Here is a 12652-nt window from a genome sequence, read left to right as displayed (position 1 = left end):
AAATGATGTTACCGGCCTAAGTCCTATGTCAAATGCTTTGTCATCCGGTTCCCATCACCAGGGGCCAGTTTGTCTTGAGCTGTCTTTCTGCCCTAATCCCTCTTGGAAATCAGGATCAATGCAAGGGAAATGGCTCTCCAGGTCCAGAGGCAAAGGCTTTGGCCATGAAACAGTGTTTTTTCATTGTCCCAGAATTAACCAGCTTATGTTTGAATTAAATATGTAAATTTGATTTGAAAGGTAATATTGTAATAGCAGACTTTTTATTTTCAGTGCTGGGGAATCAAACCCAGGGTGCATGCTAGACAAGTATGTTACCACTGAGCTACATCTCAGCCCACCCCCCCTTTTTTTATTTTGAGGCAGGTTCTTGCTACATTGCCGAGGCTGGCCTGGAACTTTTGATCTCTCTGCCTTAGCCTCCTGAGTTGCTGGTATTAGATATGTACCACCACGCCTGGCCTGTCATCCCATTTCATAGAAGAGGCTCAGAGTTCAAGTGACTTACCTGTTGTCATATAGCTAGCTACTGGAAGAGTCTACATTTGAATCCAGATCTGTGGTACTGTTTTATATTGCCTTTGTGCCTAGAAAGATGGCCATGGCGGGGCTGGGGTTGTAGCTCAGTGGTAGAGTGCTTTGCTAGCATGTATGTGGCCCTGGCTTTGATTCCCAGCACCACATAAAACTAAATAAACAAAGGTATTGTGTCCATCTACAACTAAAAATATAGAAAAAAAGAAAGAAAGAAAGATGGCCATCCCCTTTTTTCTTATCTTTTCTTTTTCAGGCATTCATTTCTTTTTTCTTTTCTTTTTTGTGGGGGGGAGGGTACCAGGGATTGAATTCAGGGGTGCTTAACCACTGAATCACATCCCCAGCCCATTTTTATATTTTATTTTGAGACAGGGTTTCACTAAGTTGCCTAGGGCTTTGCTAAGTTGCTGAAACTGGCTTTGAACTTGTGATCCTCCTGCCTGAGCCTCCTGAGCTGCTGGAATTACAGGTGTATGACACCACATCTGGCTTCAGGCATGCTAGGTTTTTTCCTAATATTTAGTGTGTGCCAGATACTATGATGAGTTTTTTATGTGTATTATTTTATCTTTCTGATAATCTAGCATGGTGGGTACTACTTATTCCCATTTTAGAAATGAGAAAACTGAGGCATAGAGGCAGCAAGTAGCTTGCTCAAAGTCAGACAACTTGTAATGGGATTTTGACCTCGTTCTCTGACTCTATTTTATTTTACCAAAATCTAATTTACATATAGTCTTTTGGTAGCATATGTACTAAAAAAACTGAATTTCAGCTATAATCAGAATAGGAGCAATTTTTTTTTTCATTTTTCATAGCAATGAGCTCACTGCTCATGAATAATAGGCTGCTCTGGAAATGTCACCATGCCGGGTACGCCCCTGTGTAGGGCAGCAGTGAACCATGTGGCTGGCAGCCTGGTAGGTGGGCTGCATTAAGTAAGCAGTTTCTGACATATGTTTATAGTGTTCTGATGGGGACTTGGCAAAAAGTGACAAGGCCGATGCTCTGTCTGCTGTTCCACCTTGGCAAGGGCTTTGACACCCTTCTTCCATCAGAAACTTCAAAGAAGGTGCCTCCATGATCCAATCTTTCTTTGGCCCAGCATCTGAAGCTCTGTGTGGTACTAGCCTTCTGAGTTACTCCTAAGCCAAAATGCAAAGGAGGCAGGATTTCTCTTCCATATCATATCTAGAACTCCCAGATTCCCTATTTAGAGCCCAGGCTCTGAGCAGTACTCATGCTGCCCCACTGATATCTGCTGGCAGGAACGACTGCACTCTTTTTTTTTTTTTTTTGTACCAGGAATTGAACCCAGGGGCACTTAACTACTGAGCCACATTCCGGCCCTTTTCATTTTTTATTTTGAGACAAAGTCTTGCTAAGTTGCTTAGGGTCTCGTTAAGTTGCTGAGGCTGGCTTTGGGCTCCTGCCAGTAAGAGAGCCAGGTGTGCAACCTCACCAAGCACTGCCCTTGCCTCCCTTACCTGCCATCTTCCATGTGGTTCCCATTTGGGTCCATAGCTGGCTGGGGCTAACCTAGTCTGGATGGATTGGGGCGATTTACCATTAGCAAGGTGTGGTCACCCCCCCTTTGTCAATCATAGAGTCTCAACTGTCATCTTTCCAATTATCCCAGCAGTGACCTTGATACCAAGATATCCCAGAGCTCAACTTGGACCTGAGCTGGTTGACTTTTATGGACTTGGGAATAAGGCCAAACTTGGATTTGAATCCCAGTTCTACTATCTACCTCTCTGTGACTTTGGACAGGTCACTTAACCTCTATGCTTCAATTTCTCACTGGTAAAATAGTCATAATAATACCCCTTAGGGGGTTATTGTCAGTATGAATTGTCTTAATCCATGTAAACACTTAGTTCAGTCTCCAGCACATAGTAAGTACTCATTATTATTTAATATGTTGTTTTTTAAAAAATATATATTTAGTTGTCAATGGACCTTTATTTTATTTATTTTTTTTATGTGGTGCTGAGGTTGAACTCAGCGCCCCACACATGCTAGGCAAGCACTCTACCATTGAGCCCCAGCCCAGCCCAGTATATTGTTATATGGCTACAGCAGTGGCTTGTCCTGGACCAATGGGTGATCTGCTCTCTCTAGCAGCTGGTAGAAGGTCATGTGGCTATCAGTTGGCAATTACCAACAACGATTCCACTTTGTTTCTTCTTTCCCTAGGTGAACATCATCCCCATCATTGCCAAATCAGATGCCATTTCTAAGAGCGAGCTAACAAAGTTCAAAATCAAAATCACCAGTGAACTTGTCAGCAACGGGGTCCAGATCTATCAATTCCCCACAGATGATGAATCAGTGGCGGAGATCAACGGAACCATGAATGTGAGTTGGATCTCAAGGGTTTAACTTTCTTTTGTGCTCTATTATTATTACTTTACAAAATAACAGAAAAAAATAACAGTGAAATACCCTCACTAGCCATCTTAGTATAGTTAACCCTTGATGACCTGAGTCTCAGATATTTATGAGAAAATCCAGAAACGAGTCAGCTTCTTTCTCCTAGTGGTGGCTGCTGCAAAACCTCAGAGATTCAGTGATTAACAGCCAGTCTGAGAGAAAGGAAAAGGCTGACTCCGGGTGGAGCAGGGAATTCAGACCTCTTAGCTCATCTTCACGATGCCACTCTGGTCTAGGCCAGGCAGCCCCTGTGAGACTGCAGGAAATGCAGTCTTTGCAGTCTTTGTCTCTGACCAAGACAATGCATGCAGGAAAAAAAAAAAGCTGAAAAAGTTAGCTAGCTTCAGAGACTCAGGGATAATCTGTACTCAGATAATCAAGCCTTCTGTCCTGGGAAGAAGAATGATATATAGCCTCCAATTTTGCTGGTGACTAGGAAGATGATATTTTTAAGTATCGGGGTTATGCTTTGCTTTATTAAGTGTGAATGAATAATAAAAAAAAGATCTGTCCTCTTTTCTCTCCTCCCCCACTTCCCCCTACGAGAGGAGTGAGTAATAAAGGCAGAGAGTCAAACAGCTCCTCATGCTTCTTTACAATGTGTTGATGCTGTTGCTGTGAAAGCTTCAATGTTGTGATTTTAAGAAGACAGCTAATAGCTTTCCAAAAGCCTCTGCTTTGGGAACAGATTTCTTTTTCTCTGTTGAGAGGCATCAGTTTTTCCTAATGACATAATGCCTGGGGATAGCCAAATTCAGGAAAACCTTGTAATAAAAACCATTTTTAGAAAACTTTCCTGCTGCCACTGCCCTCTAAGTTATCATTACAGCATCAGCTGTACCTCCTATGAATTGGCCAACAAATTAGCATAGCAGGGCTGCGAGTCATTGTCTCGCCTGACTTCCTGTCCATCAGTGTACCCGAGATAGGTTTGTTATTAGAAGTCCCTCATCATCTTTGACAAATGTGGCTCAAGGATAAGGCTATGTGGATTGCGGTAGGTGGAGCTATGTCCTCTGTGACCTGATGTGGGCATGGAAAAAATTGAAAAGATTAGTGCTTGTCCTCGCAAGCAGTCAGGGCGTTTTGATGGAAAGTAGGTTCTGTTACGATGAGAAAACCTGAATGGGTGGCTAGCCTGCAGAAAAATAGGAGCCTGGAGAGAAGTATTGTCTGGGTGTCATTGGTGCTGGTATCTGAAAGCATGTAGTCACCTCAGGACAACGGCTCCCATGGGTGTCTTCCAAATTCTGATTGATTCCCAAGTCACCAAGGAGCCTTCAGACTTATGGTTTGCTTTGCTGAGAACAAATAGGGCCTATAATTTCTCACCAATCTCAAGGTATCACACAAAACAATATCTAACTACATTATAGGTTAGTGGATTAGGAATGACAATCCTCCTGGGACCTGAAGCTCAGCTCTGACCCTCTGCTTGAGCCTAGGGCAGGTTCAACCTCAAGGTTGGAAAATTCCTATGCTATGAAGCAGCAGTTCTAAATCAGGCTTTTTTTTTTTTTTTGGCGATGCTGTGGATGGAACCAGGGCCTTGTGCATACTAGGCAAGCACTCTACCACTGAGCTACTCCCTCAGCCCTCAACCAAGCTTTTATGGCTGTGAAAAGGTTATGGGTCCCCTGGTATTCATAACAGCCTAGTGTTAGCCAGTGTTTCACTCTGAAAAACGAATTTGAGTAGATTCAGGGTTGTTCCTATAACAACTGCTCATCATTCACCCCCTGGCATTCCACCATGCTTTTTTGAGTGGGAAAGAGAAGGGTTGCTTCTTGCTAGTATGCCTGGAATGGGCATGCCTCTGGGAGGGGTCTACATGGGACTCCCTATGCTGGGGTAGGGGAGAAACAGGAAGGAATCACCACTACAAAATACATACACTGGATTGCTTAGCCTGCCTGCCCCTGGAGCAACCATGTCAAAAGTCCCCAGAGTCTTTGGACAAGCCATTTGTGTTTGAAGCTACATCATCGCAGTCCTGGGCTTGGCATTTGAATTCTGGGTTTCACTCCAGCCCCACAGTCTCAGCCACCACAGCCAATTCTCCTGGGGAGTGAGTGGATTGGAAGAAATGGAGGAAACCTCTTCTTTAAGTGGAGAATATCTTACAGCTGTTCTGTTGCTTACCACTGGGGATTTTATTGGCTCCCCCTTGCCTTTTTGGTGGCCCTAGAAAGCCTTATTTCAGATTGAGAGGGCAAAAAAAGGGAGAGAGAGATCTCATTGCATGCTACTTTCAACCTGTGCTCTGATCTCCCTCAAGGTTCGATACTTTCATATTAAAAATTGCTGTAGGGCTGAGGGTATAGCTCAGTTGGTAGAGTGCTTGCCTTGCATGTATAAGGCCCTGAGTTCAATCCCCAGCACTGCCCAAAAAAATTGCTGTAATGTTTAAACTTAATGTTCTTTGTTTTTTTTTTTTAAGAGAGAAAGAGAGGGGGAGAGAGTTTTTTGATATATATTTTTTTTTTTTTAGTTTTTGGTGGACACAACATCTTTATTTTATTTTATTTGTTATGTGGTGCTGAGGTTCAACCCAGCGCCCCTCGCATGCCTTGTGAGCACGCTACCGCTTGAGCTACATCCCCAGCCCCAAATGTAATGTTCTTTGTTTTTAAAAAATATTTTTAATTGTAGATAAACACAATACCTTTATTTTATCTATCATCTATCTATCTATCTATCTATCTATCTATCTATCTATCTATCTATCTATCATGCTGAGGATCAAACCCAATGTACCACAGGTGCTAGGCAAGTGCTCTGCCGCTGAGCCCCAGCCCACTTAATGTCCTTTGAATGGCTCAAACCATGGCCAGGTACCAAGCAATGGGCCTAGTTTTGGAGCTAAATTCAGTTAATTGACCATTTGTGAGGTCTTAGGTTTGGTTTCCACAAAGGCATTTGACATTTAGCCCCAGAAAGAGCACATGACTGACCAATGGGGTCACAGGGAGATCTACAGGCACAAGCCCATCCCTTTTGAGACAGTGGTGGTATTTCCATTGTTTGCATTCACTTTTTCAGGAGTCATCAAGAGTTGACTTGAGAACACATTAAGCAATGTTCTAGTTTAGCTCCCAGCCTGCAATGGGGGCAAGCATAACCAGCTACACATTAAGGAAACGCTGTCCACTCAGGGAGGAAGCCAGTTGAGATTATACAAAAGCCTGATGCTATTTCATGGGGCTAAAGAGAACATTCATCTATTCTTTCAAACGTAATGAATGTGGTGGAATTAGAATGAAATAAGTCATGCCAGGTGGATCATTAAACACTTTAAAATATACCAAAGGTAGCCATGTGACTATAGGGGCAGCACTGTGGTTTGATGGTGTCCCCTGAAAAACTTGTGTTGCCCATGTGATAGTTTTAAGAGATGGGTGACTCAGGAAATTGAAGTGGAAGGATTGCAAAGTTCAAGGCCAGCCTCAGCAATTTAGCAAGATCCAATCTCAAATTTTTTTAAAAAAGGGAGTGGGGGCGTGGCTCAGTGGTAAAGTGTTTGCCTAGCATGCAAGAGGCCCTGGTTCAGTCCTTGGCACCAAAAAAAAATTCTATTTAAGACTGTGTTAAAAGCTCAGTATTAAAGCACCCCTAGGTTCAATCCTCAATACTGCAAACTGCAGAAAAGAAGAAGAGGGAGATGTGGCCTTTAAGAAGTGATTAGCCTAGAGGGGCTGTTCCCTCATTAGTGCTCGATGTGGCATTCAGCTAGTGTATCCTTCAACTTTCTGCCATGCGAGGATACAACAATAAGGCCTTCATCAGACAACTAAACCAGCCAGTGCAAGTTTCTGCTCTTTATAAATTACCCAGTCTCAGTTATTTTGTTGTAGCAGCACAAAACAGACTAAGACAATGAATCTGGGAATAGTCTCCAAAGGGGAGGCTTTAGGCTATCTCTTGGAGCTCTGTGTTTGGGAGACCTGACATCTGGGGGCACCTCATCAGAGGTCTGGTGACAGAGTTACACAGGCTCCTGAGCCTGTCTGTGAGTCAGCAGCAGCATTGCCTTGCTGCTATTGGAGTCTCTTCCTGGGTCCACACAGAAAAACTGTTACCTGTCAGTCACCTGCAGGAACCTGAAAAAAAAAAGGAGGATGAGGGCTGGGGCTGTGGCTCAGTGGTAGAGCGCCTGCCTCGTGTGTGTGAGGCATTGGGTTCGATCCTCAGCACCACATAAAAATAAAGATATTGTGTCCATCTACAACTAAAAAATATTTTTAAAAAGGAGGATGAGAAAGTTCAGCTACAGATTTGGGTCCCGTTGGTAGGATCTGGAGTTTGATTGGGGGATTTATCTTCTCCCCACCCTGCTTGACTCCGTTCTGGTTATCATAGCCATCTGTCTCTCAAGAGCAGCAGGGCAGAAAGTCACAGTCTGGTCCCCCATGATTTCCTACCTGTCATGGTTAACTGATTTCCAGCAGATGCTATGTAGCCAGGAGGCAGAGCACAGGCCACCCTGGGTGTCTGGGGGAGGCTGACAGCCAAAGTGTGGTGGCCTCACTGATTCCTGGGAAGACCTGGGCATGGGAGTTTGGGGCCTGGGTGACTTGTTTAACCTCTCTGTATCCCAGTTCCCGCTGATCAGAAATTAAGTTTATAATTGTGACCCAGCATTCAGAAATTATCTCACATATACTTAATCAAAACAGTGTTTAAAAAAATACTTGGTTTTAGTTGTAGGTGTACACAGTATCTTTATTTTATTTACTTATTTATTTTTATGTGGTGCTGAGGATCGAACCAGTGCCTCACATGTGTGAGGCAAGCACTCTACCGCTGAGCCACAACCTCAGTCCCTCAAAAGAGTCTTTGATGCCAGTTGTAAAGGAGTGGGGGTGGTTGGGAGGCCTTGGAATTCAGTTTGGTGGAGGCTGTGTGTTTGCGAGCAGGCAGGGAGTTACAGGAATCAAACGACGGCAGTTTGAGGAAGAGGGGAAATAATTGACCCTGTCATTCTGACTGACAATGTCTCTTGATTAAAAATAACAGGCTCAAGGGAAGGATGACATTTTCTATGCCTGCATTTTCTTCTTGGGTTTTTTCCTCCTTCCTTCTTGAGCCCAGAGAAGTGCCTCTCCTTTCACACACCTTCCTCCTCAATCACTTAGAGCTGAGAGCCCAGGATGAGGGACACAATGTGATTTCTCTTTCTCACCTCCTCCCTTGGTCTAGCCCTCTGCAATCACTGCCCCTTGGCAACTTTGTCATGTTGTTGAAGCTCCTAACATTTCTGGATCCCTGAATAGGGGTGAACTGTGTCCAGCTGGTCCCCCTCCCCCATAAAGCCAGCTGGTACAGGTTGGAGATGCTCAGACCATTGGATAGCATTTTCACTGAATAGTGAAATCACACTGAATAGTGCTCCCCAAATGCCCCAGGTGTCTCATGCCCAATTACTCTGTTGCTACACTGTTTTCCTAATTAGTTTTTTCCCCCCAATACTGGGGATTGAACCCGAGGGCACTTAACCACTGAACCACATCCTCAGCCCTTTTTTATATTTTATTTAGAGACAGGGTCTCGCTGAGTTTCTTAGGGCCTCACTAAGTTTCTAAGGCTGGGTTTGAACTTGGCGATCATCCTGCCTCAGCCTCCAGAGCCATTGGGATTATAGGCGTGCACCACTGCACCCGTCCTCCTAAGTGGTTTTCCCAGTAAATTTTTTTTTTTAAGAGAGAGAGAGAGAGAGAGAGAGAATGAATTTTAATATTTTTTTTTTTTTTTAGTTTTCGGCAGACACAACATCTTTGTTTGTATGTGGTGCTGAGGATCGAACCCAGGCCGCACGCATGCCAGGCGAGCGCGCTACCGCTTGAGCCACATCCCCAGCCCCTGCAGTAAAATGTTATGCACATCTTTTTTCTTTTTCTTTCTTTTTCTGGGCAGCATTGGGGATCAAACCCAGGGTCTTGTGTAACACCACTAGTCCATTCTTGCCTATCTTTTGTTATATTTTTTCCTTGATATCTTACATTATTGTTGCTGAAATATTTTCCACCACCAGCCCACATCCACCTTCCATATCCATGACTTCCTCTTTCCCTCTTTCCTGTGTCCCTATTTCAGGAACAGTCAGTGGAGTGGGAAGGGGCTGGGGAGTAGCTGAGATAGGCAGCTGAGAGAGGGACAGGGTGAGGGAAGAGCAGCTTCAACAGCTGGCTGAGCACCTTGGGGAATGTGTGGTTGTTGTGGAGCTGAGCTCTTAATGAGATCCCGTGTTTTCCTGCTTTGAAGAACATCCTCAGGGTCAAGAGCTAGAAAAGAGTGGAAATGAAGGATTGGCTATAAGATCAGCATGCAGATTAAACAATTGAGCAATAGATTGGCTGTGGGTTTCCCAGAATTGAACTGGCTCTTATAATCTGCCCTAGCACAACTAGTTTACTCCAGGTTTAGAGCTCTTACCTCATAAGTGGGAGCAAGCAGCAAGTAAACAAGGGGTAGGCTTTGAAGCTAGAGAGACCTGATGTTTCAGTTAGGTTTTGCATCACTGTGTCCAAAAGTCCTGGCAAGAACAATGTAGAGGAAAAGTTTAGTTTGGCTGGCTCATGGTTTTAGAGGTTCAGTTTATGGTGGGCCAACTCCTTGGCTCTGGGCCTGAGGTGAGGCAGAACACCATGGAGGAAGGGTGTGGCAGGGCAAAGTAGCTCAGGATATGGCAACCAGGAAGCAGAAAGGCAGAATGTATACTCCAAAGGTACATCCCCAGTGACCTACTTCCTCCGGCCACACCCTAGCTGCCTATAGTAACCATCCAGTTAGTCCACAGATCAGGCCACATCTCATAATCTAATCATTTCATCTGTGAACAAAAGCACTGTCTTACACATGAGATTTTGGGGACATTGCATATCTAAACCATAACATCTGGGCTCCACCTTTAGCTGTTCCCTTAATATTGTGTGCCTGCCAGCAAGTCAGCCCTCTGGGCCTCAGTTTTCTCATCCATAAGATGGGAGCAATAAGACTACCTACCTTGTACTGTGAAATGCCAAGCATCTGATACATAATGCATAGAGTTTAATATATTGTTCTGGCTAATACTAGTTTTATAGCAGGTAACACTGTTAGAATAATTGCTACTACTACCTATGCTGCCTTTTTTTTAAGTACTGGGATTGAACCTAGGGGTGCTTTACTACTGAGTTATATCCCCAGTTCTTTATTTATATTTATATTTGGAGGCAGGATCTCAGTAAGTTGCTGAAGCTGGCCTCAAACTTGTGATCCTCCTGCCTCAGCTTCCCAAGTTGCTGGGATTATAGGCATGTGCCACCACGGCCGGCTCAACATTTTGTTGTCTGTAAGGCCCAGCACATAGTAGCAGCACAGTAAACATTTGTAGAACAAACAGGTAAAAATATCTGAGACCACAGCCTGTTTTTGACAGGAGCCTAAGAAAGTTTGCTCCAGTGGGCCCTTTACCTTTTGGTGTAAAGCCCTTTTGGGTACAGCCATGCCTGGTCTCACCTAGTTTGTAAACAACAGCTATTCAGATGTTCCATCTGGCTAAGGATGACTCCTACAAGCTGGTCAGCTCCCTTGGAATGGGGCATCCTGAGTGTTTCCCAGGCCCTATGCTGGGACAGCTCCCTCTTCTATGACCACAAAGACTCCTTGCTAGCCAGCCCTGATCCTCATCTCCCCTGCATACTCTGAGCTCATATCCTGACCCTACTTTGCCTTCTTTCCTTTCTCCTATTCCTGCAACCTGACCATCACCACTCAAGAAACACTAAATCACCTACTATTTGCAAGGGCCCAGATCATACATTTGAGCTCTTGGTCATATATTACCTTTGCTCATCCCTGGGACTGAACAGATCCCAGTGTCCTGTTTTCCAATCTTGAAGACAAGAACTTGGTGGACTCAACAGAGAGGATTCGGACATTTTATTACATGTTCCTTGACAATGGCAGGCCAGGATACAATGGAGAAACTGCCCTGTGCCTATAAGCAGAGGGAATTTGTAGGATAGGCTGCATGCCTACTAGGCAGTGGACTTCTTCAGATGTTTTATGAGTGTATTCTTTTACTTTACAACCAAGGTCACTCTGCTTTGATCCTCATCTAAAGACTGGAGCCAAGGGGAAGTGGCCAGTTTCCTCTCTCTATTTCCTTCATTATCATATTCTTTAGAGTCCTTCTTATCTCACATCTCACTGTGTGGAATTACAAGCTTTCCTAGGCACTGATTAGTGTTTACCTCAGCAGTCTTCTGTGATTTTAGGTATGTCATTTGGCCTTCTCCCACAAGATTTTAAGCTTCCAGTGGTTGAGGGAGTGTGTTGTCCCCTTTTCTTCTTTTTAATATTTTTTTTAGCTGTTGATAGACCTTTATTGATTTATATGCAGTGCTGAGAATCGAACCTAGTGCCTCACACATGCCAGGCAAGTGCGTTACCACTGAGCCCCAGCCTCAGCCCATCTACTTCTTTGCTTACCTTGTAACACTTAAAAGAGAAGTCAGCAGTTGTGAGCATGTGGGTGAATACTTGGTGACTTGCCTTCTAGGCTCAAGGGATCAGTGTGAGCTCTTGGTCCAGGGAAGGATGAGAGGAAGGACAGTATACCTCTGTCAGCCTTGTGGTTTCAGGGTGTAATCTCTTCTGGGGGCTCTCACTCTGTGGGAGTGGGGACGACCAGTGAAACCAGCCCCCGTAGTTCTCCCTTATCTTCTCTATCCACACCCAGCCTCCTCTTCCTGCTCACCCACCTTCCAAAGTCTCTTTTTCCTATAGCAACTGAAAGTGAAGAGCTTATTGTTATGGTTTGGATATGAGATGGCCCCCAAAGGCTCCTGTGTTAATGCATGAATGTTCAGGGGTAAAATGATTGGGTTGTGAGAGCTATAACCGCATCAGTCCATTCTAGTTTGAATAGACTGGGTGGTAACTATAGATAAGTGGGGCATGGCTGGAGGAAGTGGTTCACTGGGGGTATGCCTTGGAAGGCCACAATTTCCCTGTGCTACCCCCACTTCCTGGCTGCCATGAAGGGAGTGGCTTCCCTCTGCCATGCCCTTTCACCATAATGTGCTGCCTCATTTAGGGCGCAGAACAATGAACTTGGCTATCTATGGCTCTCTGAAACCCCAATTCCCTCCTCTAAGTTGTTCTTGTCCAGGACTTTGGTCACAGCTCTTCAAAGCTGATGAATATACTTGCTAATCCATGTATCTGCTTATTAGTCTGCTTATTTTCTCTTTTTTTTCCCTATGACATTTGGCATGCCATTGTTATCTTGTATTGTGAATTTGGGACCAGCAAAGGCTAGGACTAGGCCTCTTATTCCCACACAGTTCAGTGGGTTAATCAATGCCTTTTGATAATGACAGCTGTGAGGGCCATTGCAGAATGAGGGCCCAGAGATGAGCAGCAGTTGTATTGTGGGATGCTCTATGACTTTCCTCTGGAGTTCTGAGTGGTTTTTGCCTTCTATTTCAGGCCCACCTTCCCTTTGCCGTCATTGGCAGCACAGAAGAACTGAAGATAGGGAACAAGATGATGAAGGCACGGCAGTATCCTTGGGGCACAGTACAGGGTGAGTCTCTAGCAGACAGGCTACACTCAGGGAACCCCTTCTGTCTGTTCCTTTGCTTGTCCCCAGTCTCTGAATAACAAGACCTTAACTTGTCCCCAGCTTGTCTGC

General features: G+C 44.6%; 1 protein-coding gene across 6 annotated transcripts in view; it reads left to right on the top strand.

The window, feature by feature from the left end:
- SEPTIN6 (septin 6) overlaps positions 1-12652 on the top strand; it is a 71698-nt gene that overhangs the window by 38211 nt on the left and 20835 nt on the right. For all 6 annotated transcript variants that reach the window (XM_081277440.1, XM_081277436.1, XM_081277438.1 and 3 more), the window contains 2 exons: positions 2737-2898; positions 12448-12544. In XM_081277440.1, coding sequence (XP_081133566.1) covers positions 2737-2898; positions 12448-12544 — 259 coding nt within the window. The remainder of the gene's footprint in view (positions 1-2736; positions 2899-12447; positions 12545-12652) is intronic.

Source organism: Spermophilus citellus (genome assembly GCF_964194105.1).
Source record: "Spermophilus citellus genome assembly, chromosome: X".
Classification (NCBI taxonomy): domain Eukaryota; kingdom Metazoa; phylum Chordata; class Mammalia; order Rodentia; family Sciuridae; genus Spermophilus; species Spermophilus citellus.
The sequence above is the reverse complement of the archived record's forward strand: the minus strand, read 5'-3'. Positions and strand labels throughout refer to the sequence as shown.